Source organism: Hemitrygon akajei, chromosome 8 (assembly GCF_048418815.1).
Source record: "Hemitrygon akajei chromosome 8, sHemAka1.3, whole genome shotgun sequence".
Lineage (NCBI taxonomy): Eukaryota > Metazoa > Chordata > Chondrichthyes > Myliobatiformes > Dasyatidae > Hemitrygon > Hemitrygon akajei.
In genome coordinates this window covers 62306646-62319748 of record NC_133131.1, presented here as the reverse complement: position 1 = coordinate 62319748, position 13103 = coordinate 62306646, and the positions used below count along the sequence as shown (strand labels likewise).

Sequence of the window (13103 nt, the reverse complement as noted above, 5' to 3'; positions counted from 1 at the left end):
GGGGAGGATACTCACGTTGTCGTTGGATGGTTCGTCCTCCATGGCGGCCTGGATGCTGTAGGCCAGGAAGCAGAGCACAGCCCCGATCCAGAGGAGTATGGAGAACCCTCCAAACAGCTGGCGGAAGAACTTCACCCACTCCGGTGTGGTGGGGGGTGGGGTCAGGGCATTGGGGCCCTCCAGGGCCAGGATCTCAGCCGCTCGTGCATTGGTCAGGCCCTGGGTGGGGGGAAGGCAAGGCGGTAAATGCATATGAGAGTTAGAGAGAGGGAGAAAAGGAGAGAGCAAGAGAGAGTCAGACAGAGAGACAGGGTGGGCAAAGAAAAGGAGAGGAAGATAGAGAGAGAAGGGAAGATGGGAGAGGTGCGAATCGGAATGAATGTAGAGGGAGGGAGATGGGGTGAGGGATGCGAGTGTGGCAGGAAGGTGGAAAAAGGGAGAAGGGAAATGGAGAGAAGGTGTAGTGAGAGACAGGAGAGGGAGGCAGAGTGAGGAAGGGGAAGGGAGGGAAAGGTGGAGGGGAAGTGGAAAGTGGGGTAAGCAAATGAAAGTGTGCGAGGAGAGGGAACAGATGGGGAGGAAGAGGGAGGATACAGAGAATAATGTAAAAATGGATGATTCGTGATCACCTCACCCAGCATTCACTCCCTTTCCCCCTTTCACCCAACCACCCCACCTCATCCTGTCCTTCTCCTATATCCCAGTTTCTGGCCAAAAGGGGACTTTCCCTGAGCTATATGACTGCCCCAGGCAGGCAGGCCTGGAGCTGCTACCCAGAGAGACTGAAGCCCAGGGGCTGGAGGGGTGGGTGGGGGGAAGTGTGCGAGAGAGGGCCGCGCAGGGAATGGAAGGTTGTCTGGGAGAGTGAGTGGACATGTGGGAGAGGCAAGGGGATAAAGGGGAGACCTATTCCACAATCAATGTAACCCCTCCCTCCTACAGACTGGCTCTTAGGTCTCCATTTTTCTTTCATCCATGTGCCTATTGAAGAGTCTCTTAAATGCCCCTGAAGTCCCTGCTGTGAACAGTGAATTCTGGACACTCACCACTCCTTGTGTAAAATGGTACTGGCTGTCCATTCTATCTATGCCTCTAATCATCGTGCACACCTCGATCAAGTCATTTCTCAACCTCGTTTGCTCCAAAGAGAAAAGACAGCTCGCTCAACCTTTCCTCATGAGGCATGATCTCGAATCTAGGCAGTACCCTGGTAAACCTGCTCTGGCAGAGATTGATAGATTCTTGATTGGGCACAGGATTAATGGGAAAAGGAGGAAGAATCGACCATGATTCGAAGGGCTGAGGAGCCTAACCCTGCTCTCAGTTGCCATTTTATTAGGTACACCAGCTCTTTAATGCAAATATCTAAATAGTCAATAATATGACAGCAACTTAGTGCTTAAAAGTATGCAAATATGGTTAAGAGTTTCATTTGCTGTTCAGACCAAATATCAGAATGGGAAAAAAATGTGATCCAGGTGACAGTGGTCCTGAAACAATTGTTGATACAGGCAGGGTGGTTTGAGTATCTCAGAAACTTCTGATCTCCTGAGATTTTTAAGCACAACAGTCTCCAGAGTTTACAGACAATGGCGTGAACAAAAAATCCAGGAAGTGAAAATGCCTCATTAATAAGAGAGATTAGAGGAGAATGGCCAGACTGGTTCAGACTGACAGGAACTCAGATAACCACACATTACAATGGTGGTGTGTGTGCAGAAGAGCATCTCTGAACACACAGCACGTTGAATAATAAAATGGATGTGCCACAGCAGCAGCAGACCATGAACATATACTTGATGGCCACTTCATGAGGTACAGAGATGGCAGCGGAGTATATCTTATACGAGGAAGCATAGATTTAGGCAGAGTGGGGAAGAGTCAGTCAGACAAAGGATGGCACAGAGGTCAGGTGGAGGACAGAGTGTCAGGAGCACTTACCCTGGTCAGATCCGTTCCGTACTTACGGCTCAGCTCATCCAGGGTCAGCCTATGATCCTCCTGTGGGGCAAAGGTCAAAGGTTGGAAGGATATTTCCAAATTTTGGAATGAGAGTAACCAAAATGAGGCAGTTAAGTGGGAGTGGGAGGAAGAATATTCTGCCCCTTGAGTCTATCACAACATTGACCCCTGGTGCAAGCTGTACAGGAAGAAGAATTTTACCTTGAATCTGGTCGGAAGAGGCTGTTTATAGAAACAGAAAACCTACAGCACAATACAGGCCCTTCGGCCCACAAAGTTGTGCTGAACATGTCCCTACCTTAGAAATTACTAGGCTTACCCACAGCCCTCTATTTTACTAAGCTCCATGCACCATTCTAAAAGCCTCTTAAAAGACCACCATTGCTGGCAGCCCATTCCACTCACTCACAACTCGCTGAGTAAAAAAACTTACCCCTAACATCTCCTCTGTACCTACTCCCCAGCACCTTAAACCCGTGTCCTCTTGTGGCAACCATTTCAGCCCTGGGAAAAAGCCTCTGACTACCCACACGATCAATGTCTCTCATCATTTTGTATACCTCTGTGAGGTCACCTCACATCCTTCTTCGCTCCAAGGAGTAAAGGCTGAGTTCACTCAACCTATTCTCATAAGGCATGCTCCCCAATCCAGGCAACATCCTTGCAAGTCTCCTCTGCACCCTTTCTATGGCTTCCATATCCTTCCTGTAGTGAGGTGACCAGAACTGACCAAGTGGGGTCTGACCAGGGTCCTATATGGCTGCAACATTACCTCTTGGTTCCTAAATTCAATTCCATGATTGGTGAAGGCCAATACACTGTACGCATTCTTAAACACAGAGTCTGGTCCCGGCGACTTATCCAACTTGATGCTTTCCAAAAGCTCCAGCACATCCTCTTTCTTAATATCTACATGCTCAAGCTTTTCATTCTGCTGCAAGTCATCACTACAATCACTAAGATCCTTTTCCATAGTGAATACTGAAGTAAAGTATTCATTAAGTACCTCTGCTATTTTCTCTGATTCCATACACAGTTACCCACTGTCATACTTGATAGGTCCTATTCTTTCATGTCTTGTCCTCTTGCTCTTCACATACTTGTAGAATGCCTTGGGGTCTTCCTTAATTCTGCCTACCAAGGCCTTCTCATGGCCCCTTCTGGCTCTCCTAATTTCTTTCTTAAGCTCCTTCCTGTTAGCCTTATAATCTTCCAGATCTCTAACTTGCTCTCTGAACCTTTTGTAAGCTTTTCTTTTCTTCTTGACTAGATTTATTACAGCCTTTGTACACCATGGTTCCTGTATCCTACCTTTCCCTGTCTCATTGGAACATAACTATACAGAGCTCCACACAAATATCCCCTGAATATCTGCCACATTTCTTCCGTACTTTTCCCTGAGAACATCAGTTTCCAACTTAAGCCACCAATTTTCTGCCTGATAGCCTCATTAATCCCCCTACTCCAATTAAATGCTTTTTGAACTTACCTGTTCCGATCTCTCTCCAATGCTATTGTGAAGGAGATAGAATTATGATCACTATCTCCAAAATGCTCCCCCACTGAAAGATCTGACACCTGACCAGGTTAATTTCCCAATACAAAATTAAGTACAGCCTCTCCTCTTGTCAGTTTATCTACATACTGTGTCAAGAAACCTTCCTGAACACACCTAACAAACTCCAACCCATCTAAACCATAAGCCTGTTACAAAGGAACCAAGATGCCTTTCCCCAACCCAAACACATACTGTAGGACCTTGAACACATGAATTCAGTGGCATTTTCTACTCCAAACACATGGACACACTCAAAGAAATTAGATGTCCATTAGCATGCATTGAAATCACTCAGCAGCACTACCACCTGGAGTGTGTGACCTGTTGACATAGGAAATCCTCATTGTTGCCCTGTTGACATAGGAAATCCCCAATGTTGCCCTGTTGACATAGGAAATCCCAATTGTTATCCTGTTGACATAGGAAATCCCAATTGTTATCCAGTTGACATAGGAAATCCCCATTGTTGCCCTGTTGACATAGGAAATCCACATGTTGCCCTGTTGACATAGGAAATCCCAAATGTTATCCTGTTGACATAGGAAATCCCCATTGTTGCCCTGTTGACATAGGAAATCCACATGTTGCCCTGTTGACATAGGAAATCCCAAATGTTATCCTGTTGACATAGGAAATCCCCATTGTTGCCCTGTTGACATAGGAAATCCCCATGTTGCCCTGTTGACATAGGAAATCCCCATGTTGCCCTGTTGACATAGGAAATCCCCATGATGCCCTGTTGACATAGGAAATCCCCGTGTTGCCCTGTTGACATAGAAAATCCGAAACGTTATCCTGTTGACATAGGAAATCCCCATGTTGCCCTGTTGACATAGGAAAACCCAAACCTTATCCTGTTGACATAGGAATTCCCCATGTTGCCCTGTTGACATAGGAAATCCCCATGTTGCCCTGTTGACATAGGAAATCCCTGTGTTGCCCTGTTGACATAGGAAATCCCCATGATGCCCTGTTGACATAGGAAATCCCCATGTTGCCCTGTTGACAAAGGAAATCCCAAACGTTATCCTGTTGACATAGGAAATCCCCATTGTTGCCCTGTTGACATAGGAAATCCCCATGATGCCCTGTTGACATAGGAAATCCCCGTGTTGCCCTGTTGACATAGGAAATCCCCATGATGCCCTGTTGATATAGGAAATCCCCATGTTGCCCTGTTGACATAGGAAATCCCAAACGTTATCCTGTTGACATAGGAAATCCCGATGATGCCCTGTTGACATAGGAAATCCCCGTGTTGCCCTGTTGACATAGGAAATCCCCATGATGCCCCGTTGACATAGGAAATCCCCATGTTGCCCTGTTGACATAGGAAATCCCAAACGTTATCCTGTTGACATAGGAAATCACCATGTTGCCCTGTTGACATAGGAAATCCCCATGATGCCCTGTTGACATAGGAAATCCCCGTGTTGCCCTGTTGACATAGGAAATCCCCATGTTGCCCTGTTGACATAGGAAATCCCAAACGTTATCCTGTTGACATAGGAAATCCCCATTGTTGCCCTGTTGACATAGGAAATCCCCATGATGCCCTGTTGACATAGGAAATCCCCGTGTTGCCCTGTTGACATAGGAAATCCCCATGATGCCCTGTTGACATAGGAAATCCCCATGTTGCCCTGTTGACATAGGAAATCCCAAACGTTACCCTATTGACATAGGAAATCCCCATGATGCCCTGTTGACATAGGAAATACCCGTGTTGCCCTGTTGACATAGGAAATCCCCATGATGCCCTGTTGACATAGAAAATCCCCATGTTGCCCTGTTGACATAGGAAATCCCAAACGTTATCCTGTTGACATAGGAAATCCCCATTGTTGCCCTGTTGACATAGGAAATCCCCATGATGCCCTGTTGACATAGGAAATCCCAATTGTTGACCTGTTGACATAGGAAATCCCAATTGTTATCCTGTTGACATTGGAAATCCCCCATTGTTATCCTGTTGACATAGGAAATCCCAATTGTTATCCTGTTGACATAGGAAATCCCAATTGTTATCCTGTTGACATAGGAAATCCCCATTGTTATCCTGTTGACATAGGAAATCCCCATTGTTGCCCTGTTGACATAGGAAATCCCAATTGTTATCCTGTTGACATAGGAAATCCCCGTGTTGCCCCATTGACATAGGAAATCCCCATGATGCCCTGTTGACATACGAAATCCCCATGTTGCCCTGTTGACATAGGAAATCCCAAACGTTATCCTGTTGACATAGGAAATCCCCATTGTTGCCCTGTTGACATAGGAAATCACCATGTTGCCCTGTTGACATAGGAAATCCCCATGATGCCCTGTTGACATAGGAAATCCCCATGATGCCCTGTCGACATAGGAAATCCCAATTGTTGACCTGTTGACATAGGAAATCCCAATTGTTTCCTGTTGACATAGGAAATCCCCCATTGTTATCCTGTTGACATAGGAAATCCCAATTGTTATCCTGCTGACATAGGAAATCCCCATTGTTGCCCTGTTGACATAGGAAATCCCCATGTTGCCCTGTTGACATAGGAAATCTCCATGTTGTCCTGTTGACATAGGAAATCCCCATGATGCCCTGTTGACATAGGAAATCCCAATTGTTGACCTGTTGACATAGGAAATCCCAATTGTTGACCTGTTGACATAGGAAATCCCCATTGTTGCCCTGTTGACAGAAGAAATCCCCATGATGCCCTGTTGACATAGGAAATCCCCATGTTGCCCTGTTGACATAGGAAATCCCAAACGTTATGCTGTTGACATAGGAAATCCCCATTGTTGTCCTGTTGACATAGGAAATCCCCATCTTGCCCTGTTGACATAGGAAATCCCCATTGTTATCCTGTTGACATAGGAAATCCCCATTGTTGCCCTGTTGACATAGGAAATCCCAATTGTTATCCTGTTGACATAGGAAATCCCCGTGTTGCCCCGTTGATATAGGAAATCCCCATGATGCCCCGTTGACATAGGAAATCCCCATGTTGCCCTGTTGACATAGGAAATCCCAAACGTTATCCTGTTGACATAGGAAATCCCCATTGTTGTCCTGTTGACATAGGAAATCACCATGTTGCCCTGTTGACACAGGAAATCCCCATGATGCCCTGTTGACATAGGAAATCCCCATGATGCCCTGTTGACATAGGAAATCCCAATTGTTGACCTGTTGACATAGGAAATCCCAATTGTTTCCTCTTGACATAGGAAATCCCCCATTGTTATCCTGTTGACATAGGAAATCCCAATTGTTATCCTGTTGACATAGCAAATCCCCATTGTTATCCTGTTGACATAGCAAATCCCCATTGTTGCCCTGTTGACATAGGAAATCCCCATGTTGCCCTGTTGACATAGGAAATCCCCATGATGCCCTGTTGACATAGGAAATCCCCATGTTGCCCTGTTGACATAGGAAATCCCCATGATGCCCTGTTGACATAGGAAATCCCAATTGTTGACCTGTTGACATAGGAAATCCCAATTGTTATCCTGTTGACATAGGAAATCCCAATTGTTATCCTGTTGACATAGGAAATCCCCATGTTACCCTGCTGACATAGAAAATCCCAATTGTTGCACTGTTGACATAGGGAATCTCCATGTTGCCCTGTTGACGTGGGAAAACCACATGCTGTCCTGTTGACATAGGAAATCCACATGTTGCCCTGTTGACTTAGGAAATCCCCATGTTGCCCTGTTGACATAGGAAATCTCCATGTTGTCCTGTTGACATAGGAAATCCCCATGATGCCCTGTTGACATAGGAAATCCCAATTGTTGACCTGTTGACATAGGAAATCCCAATTGTTGACCTGTTGACATAGGAAATCCCATTGTTGCCCTGTTGACATAGGAAATCCCAATTGTTATTCTGTTGACATAGGGAATCCCCATTTTTGCCCTGTTGACATAGGAAATCCCCGTGTTGCCCTGTTGACATAGGAAATACCCGTGATGCCCTGTTGACATAGGAAATCCCAAACGTTATCCTGTTGACATAGGAAATCCCCATTGTTGCCCTGTTGACATAGAAAATCCCCATGTTGCCCTGTTGACATAGGAAATCCCCATGATGCCCTGTTGACATAGGAAATCCCAATTGTTGACCTGTTGACATAGGAAATCCCAACTGTTATCCTGTTGACATAGGAAATCCCCCATTGTTATCCTGTTGACATAGGAAATCCCAATTGTTATCCTGTTGACATAGGAAATCCCAATTGTTATCCTGTTGACATAGGAAATCCTCATGTTGCCCTGTTGACATAGGAAATCCCCATGATGCCCTGTTGAGATAGGAAATCCCAATTGTTGACCTGTTGACATAGGAAATCCCCATTGTTGCCCTGTTGACAGAAGAAATCCCCATGATGCCCTGTTGACATAGGAAATCCCCATGTTGCCCTGTTGAGATAGGAAATCCCAAACGTTATCCTGTTGACATAGGAAATCCCCATTGTTGCCCTGTTGACATAGGAAGTCCCCATGTTGCCCTGTTGACATAGGAAATCCCCCATTGTTATCCTGTTGACATAGGAAATCCCAATTGTTGAGCTGTTGACATAGGAAATCCCAATTGTTATCCTGTTGACATAGGAAATCCCCCATTGTTATCCTGTTGACATAGGAAATCCCAATTGTTTTCCTGTTGACACAGGAAATCCCAATTGTTATCCTGTTGACATAGGAAATCCCAATTGTTTTCCTGTTGACACAGGAAATCCCAATTGTTATCCTGTTGACATAGGAAATCCCAATTGTTATCCTGTTGACATAGGAAATCCCCCATTGTTATCCTGTTGACATAGGAAATCCCAATTGTTTTCCTGTTGACACAGGAAATCCCAATTGTTATCCTGTTGACATAGGAAATCCCAATTGTTGTCCAGTTGACAGAGGAAATCCCTTATTGTTGCCCTATTGACATAGGAAATCACCATGTTGCCCTGTTGACATAGGAAATCCCCATTGTTGCCCTGTTGACATAGGAAATCCCCGTGTTGCCTGTTGACATAGGAAATCCCCATGATGCCCTGTTGACATAGGAAATCCCAATTGTTGACCTGTTGACATAGGAAATTCCAATTGTTGACCTGTTGACATAGGAAATCCCCATTGTTGCCCTGTTGACAGAAGAAATCCCCATGATGCCCTGTTGACATAGGAAATCCCAATTGTTATCCTGTTGACATAGGAAATCCCCATTGTTGCCCTGTTGACATAGGAAATCCCAATTGTTGCCCTGTTGACATAGGAAATCCCAATTGTTGTCCTGTTGACATAGGAAATCCCAATTGTTGCCCTGTTGACATAGGAAATCCCAATTGTTGTCCTGTTGACATAGGAAATCCACATGTTGCCCTGTTGACATAGGAAATCCCAGTCGTTGCCCTGTTGACATAGGAAATCCCCATCGTTGACCCGTTGACATAGGAAATCCCCATCGTTATCCTGTTGACATAAGAAATATCCATGTTGACATGGGAATTCCCCATGTTACTCTGTTGTCATAGAAAACCCCATCGCTGCCTTAGGATGTTCGTAACAGGAATTCAACCACAGGTGTCATGTCTCAGTCGAAATCCAAAACTTTAGGGGGGGTGGGAGGGTGTTGTACAATGGCAGGATATTTGGAAGAGTTCGAGGGTTTGAGGAAAGGAAAAAGATGAAGTCACTCACCATAGAGACTTCCTTTTTAAGCTCATCCATGTCCTTCTTGGCTTTTTTCTTCTTTGGACTGTCTGAGGAGTCCGTGCTGGTGTATTCCCGTCCATCCTGAGGCGAAGGCAGGTGGGGTAATAAGTGTCGCCTCAAGATAATCACATCAGTCGGCACTCCAACCCTGAACCCACCCCCATGCTCTGAGTAGTCCGGCAGCAATCAGTGCCACAGTCCGGGGCGAGGGTAGCTAAGGGGGAGGGGGCAACACTGTTCATCCTTCAACAGGGATCACAGTGCTTTTGAACTTAGTCACCATGGCATTGCTGGTTGTGGGATCTTTCCGTGCTAAGGATGGGCATGAGTTCCTGGTTCACAACAAGGGGCATACATCAGCCAACCTGAGGCGCTGTCTTGTGTTGTACAAAATCCTTCATGTCTCCTTCTCCCACCACCATTGCCCGATGTTGGGTATAGCAGGAGGGACAATAGTGGACAGACCAAGTTGAATAATTCTTTGTTCTGAATTAACATGCATGAGACAGGCACCTGTAGGGAGTGACTTGTCAAGAAACTGCGCAGCATAAATCATTTGAATGCAGTTCCCATGTGAGACCCGGTGCTGTGTACCAGCGTTTCTCTTTGCGTTTGTAGGCAGTGGAAGACAAGGAGGGATAGGGCCGAAAGCGAGGATGAGAGAGTGGGGAGTGTGAGGGAAGGAGAGAGGAGGGAGCGGGGTTCTGGGAGAAGAGGCTGAAGTGAGCAGGACTGGAAGCAGAGTTGGGAGGGGGAGGGGAGACGGCCGGCAGCGAGTGGGGGTGGGGGGTGGTAAAGGGAGATCACAGCTGCTCCTGTCCGTCGGAAAGTTAAACCCAGCTGTGGGAAGTTCTGGAGCGGGTCCCAGCGGCCCTGCCCTACCCTGTTCCGCGTCAGCCTTGTTTAACTCTTAAACAGGAGGACGGTTGAATGCCGTTGAATCATCAAACAAACCTTGTTTACAGCCGGGCACCCAAACTGTCCCCAAAAAGCAGGTGAGGAGGCAGCTGCGGGGTGGGGCACACAAGCGACTGGAGCCCGGCGTTTGGGATGTAAATTCCTTCCCGAAATGGCAATGTGTTTATCCCTGGGATAGAGCCAGGATCTTCTGCACGCAGCTTCACTCCGATCGCAGGCTGAGAGGTGGTGGATGGAGGGGCGGGGCTAACAGCCGAGGTGGGGGGGGGGGAGGAAAAGAGAGAGAGAGAGAGAGAGAGAGAGAGAGAGAGAGAGAGAGAGAGAGAGAGAGAGAGAGAGAGAGAGAGAGGGTGATAGGCGAAGAGACGTGTCGGCAGGAGAGGAGGGGGCAACAGGTGAGGAGGGGGAAGGGTGACAGGTGAAGAGGGGAGTGGTGACAGGTGAGGAGGGGAGGGGTGACAGGCCATGTGGGAAGGGGGTGACAGGCGAGGAGGGGAGAAAGGGCTGACAGGTGGGGGAATGTAACAGGCGAGGAGACAGGTGGGCGGAGTGTGGGTGACGGGGGGGGGGGGGAAGAGAAGCGCAGCAAATCCCACCAGAAGGACAGATGAGGGAGCCTCCTCACACACCTCTCTTCATTTCTCTCTTCTCCACCTCCTGTTCTCTCCCTCTCCCTATCCCATTACCTCTCCCGTCCTGTAATTTTCCTCTTTTTTTCCTCTGAAAAAGGGACACAAAGATCACTAGAAGGGCCAGAAATGATTGCGGTTCCCAGCACTGGACATGGAGTTGATGAGATTAACTCCCTCCTCGCCTCCAATCCTCCTGTCAGTTATGTGTGCCTCCGTGTCAGTCTCTCTACCTCAGTTCTGCCTATCCGTTTTTGTGCGTCTGTGCGCGTGTACGTGTATCTCTCTTTTCGTGCTCTCTGTGTGTTCCCTTATCTATACTGTGTGTCTCTGTTTATGTGACAGTGCTTGTGTGTGTAAGCGTTTATCTGTCTGTGTGTGACTCTGTGTGTTTGTGTGTGTGTGTGTCCCCGCGCTTGTGTATGTGGTGTTCTCGCCTTCTCTCTCTCTCTCTCACACACACACAATGCAACCCCCCGTCACTCGGCCCGAAAAATCGACTGTACTCTTTTACATAGATGCTACCTGGGCTGTTGAGTTCCCCCAGCATTTTGTGCGTCTCTCTCACCCTTCCTGTTCCGCCACCCACACAGCCTCCCTGTCTCTCTCACTACTCCGTTCTGCCATCCTCTTTTTCTCTGCGCAGTGAGTGATGGTTTAACGAACGCTTTCCCCCCCAGTTGTCAGCAAAGGTAAATTGCCCAAACTCTAAACTCACTAATTCTGCACAAATCCCATTTGGCCCTCGATCCCCCCCACCCCCTAAGCTTGCTGAGGGAAAGCTCGGCCCGCACTTGAGGATTAGCTCCGGTCTGTGTGAGCTACTGTCTGAAATCGCCGGGCGATTGCTACCTATTCCTGCATTTTCACTGAAAAGCTCGCTTACTGGGAGTCGCAGATCTAGACCATAACATCAAAAGACATTGGAGCAGAATTAGGCCGTTCGGCCCATCGAACGTACTCAGCCATTCTATCATGGCGATTTATTGTCAGTCGCAACGTCATTCCCCTACCTTCTCCCCGTAACCTTTGACGCCCCGACTAATTAAGAACATGTCAACCCCCCGTTAAGTATATCCAATGACATGGCCTTCACAACCGTCCCAGGCAATGAATTCCACAGATTCATCAGCCTCAAAGTTCGCTCTAATTTTATTTTACAACTGCGCGGACCAGCCATTGTTCTGAGCAGGAATTTTGCGCGGCACTTTAAATTTTCTTTCGTAGTATGTATACCATGAATATTTGGAACGAATAACTGCACGGCAACAAAGGCTATGTGCACTTGAGCATTTTAGTTCCTGCGCGGCCGCGTACCCGCGCAGCTTCCAGGGAACAGTGCCTCCTCATCTCTGCTCTAAAGTGAACTTAGCCTAGAAGTAACACTCCCTACCCAGAGTGCGCACATACTGTGTTCTTCCTTTCTCATTCTCCCTCTTTATACTCGCTCCCTCTTCACTGTCGCTCCATGTCGCACTCTTCTCCTCTCGCTCCTTTTGCTCCCTTCGCTCTCCTTCGCCCCATCTATCTTTACCCCCCATACACACACCACTACCTCTCTATTCTCTCCCTCATCTCCTCCAATTGCCTTCCCTATCTGTTTATTTCCATCGTTGAGAGACATAAATAGCAGAGAGAAGGATAGAAATAGAGACAGACGGGGGCGGGGGAAGGGGCAGGGGGAGTGGGGAGTCGAAATGTCGACTGCTGGATACCCCTTCTCATTGTGTCGCCGTCACTGGAGTCGTCAGCGAAGGGTTTCTCGCCATGTCTCCCCCTTCTCTCAGCGGCTCCACAGCCACCCCCAGCGTTGTCAAACTCCAGAAACTTTCTGAACGCAGGATCAGAACTCATGTAGTCGCATGCTCCGGATTTGAGACGTTCACCCACCCAAAGTCGGGTGTCATGCGCCTCCCACCTCCACCGCCATCCCCGCACCCCTCGCCGAAAAAACTCACCCCTTTCGCCATTGTGTCCCGATTCGAAGCGGTGGCGGTGTGTGTGGCGATGACCTGAGGAATGGCAAAGTGTGCTGAATCGGACCCCTTGGTCTCTGTCTCTGTCTCTGTCTCTGTCTCTGTCTCTGTCAGACTACAGCCCCCTCCGTATACACTGCACTCCCCCTCGCTCCTCTCCGTTCATTTAAGGGAACGGGTTTCCTCGGCCTGGCCAATCAGAGAGTACCCACCTCTATGTGCGGGGCGGATACACTCAGCCAGTCAGAGAGTCAGGAATCCTACCGCCCGTCCTCACTGGGAGGAGCCAGGGGTGGTGTGTGTGTGTGTGTGTGTGTGTGTGTGTGTGTGTGTGTGTGTGTGTGTGTG

The 13103-nt window shown here is 47.7% G+C and overlaps 1 protein-coding gene across 1 annotated transcript in view; it reads right to left on the bottom strand.

The window, feature by feature from the left end:
* Nucleotides 1-12886, bottom strand: part of LOC140731928 (sodium/potassium-transporting ATPase subunit alpha-2) — a 56295-nt gene extending 43409 nt beyond the window's left edge. The window contains exons 1-4 of the mRNA XM_073053918.1: nt 12738-12886; nt 9218-9313; nt 1942-2001; nt 16-219 (exon numbers count right to left, since the gene is read on the bottom strand). Coding sequence (XP_072910019.1) covers nt 16-219; nt 1942-2001; nt 9218-9313; nt 12738-12749 — 372 coding nt within the window. The 5' untranslated portion in view covers nt 12750-12886. The remainder of the gene's footprint in view (nt 1-15; nt 220-1941; nt 2002-9217; nt 9314-12737) is intronic.
* Nucleotides 12887-13103: the final 217 nt, after the last annotated feature.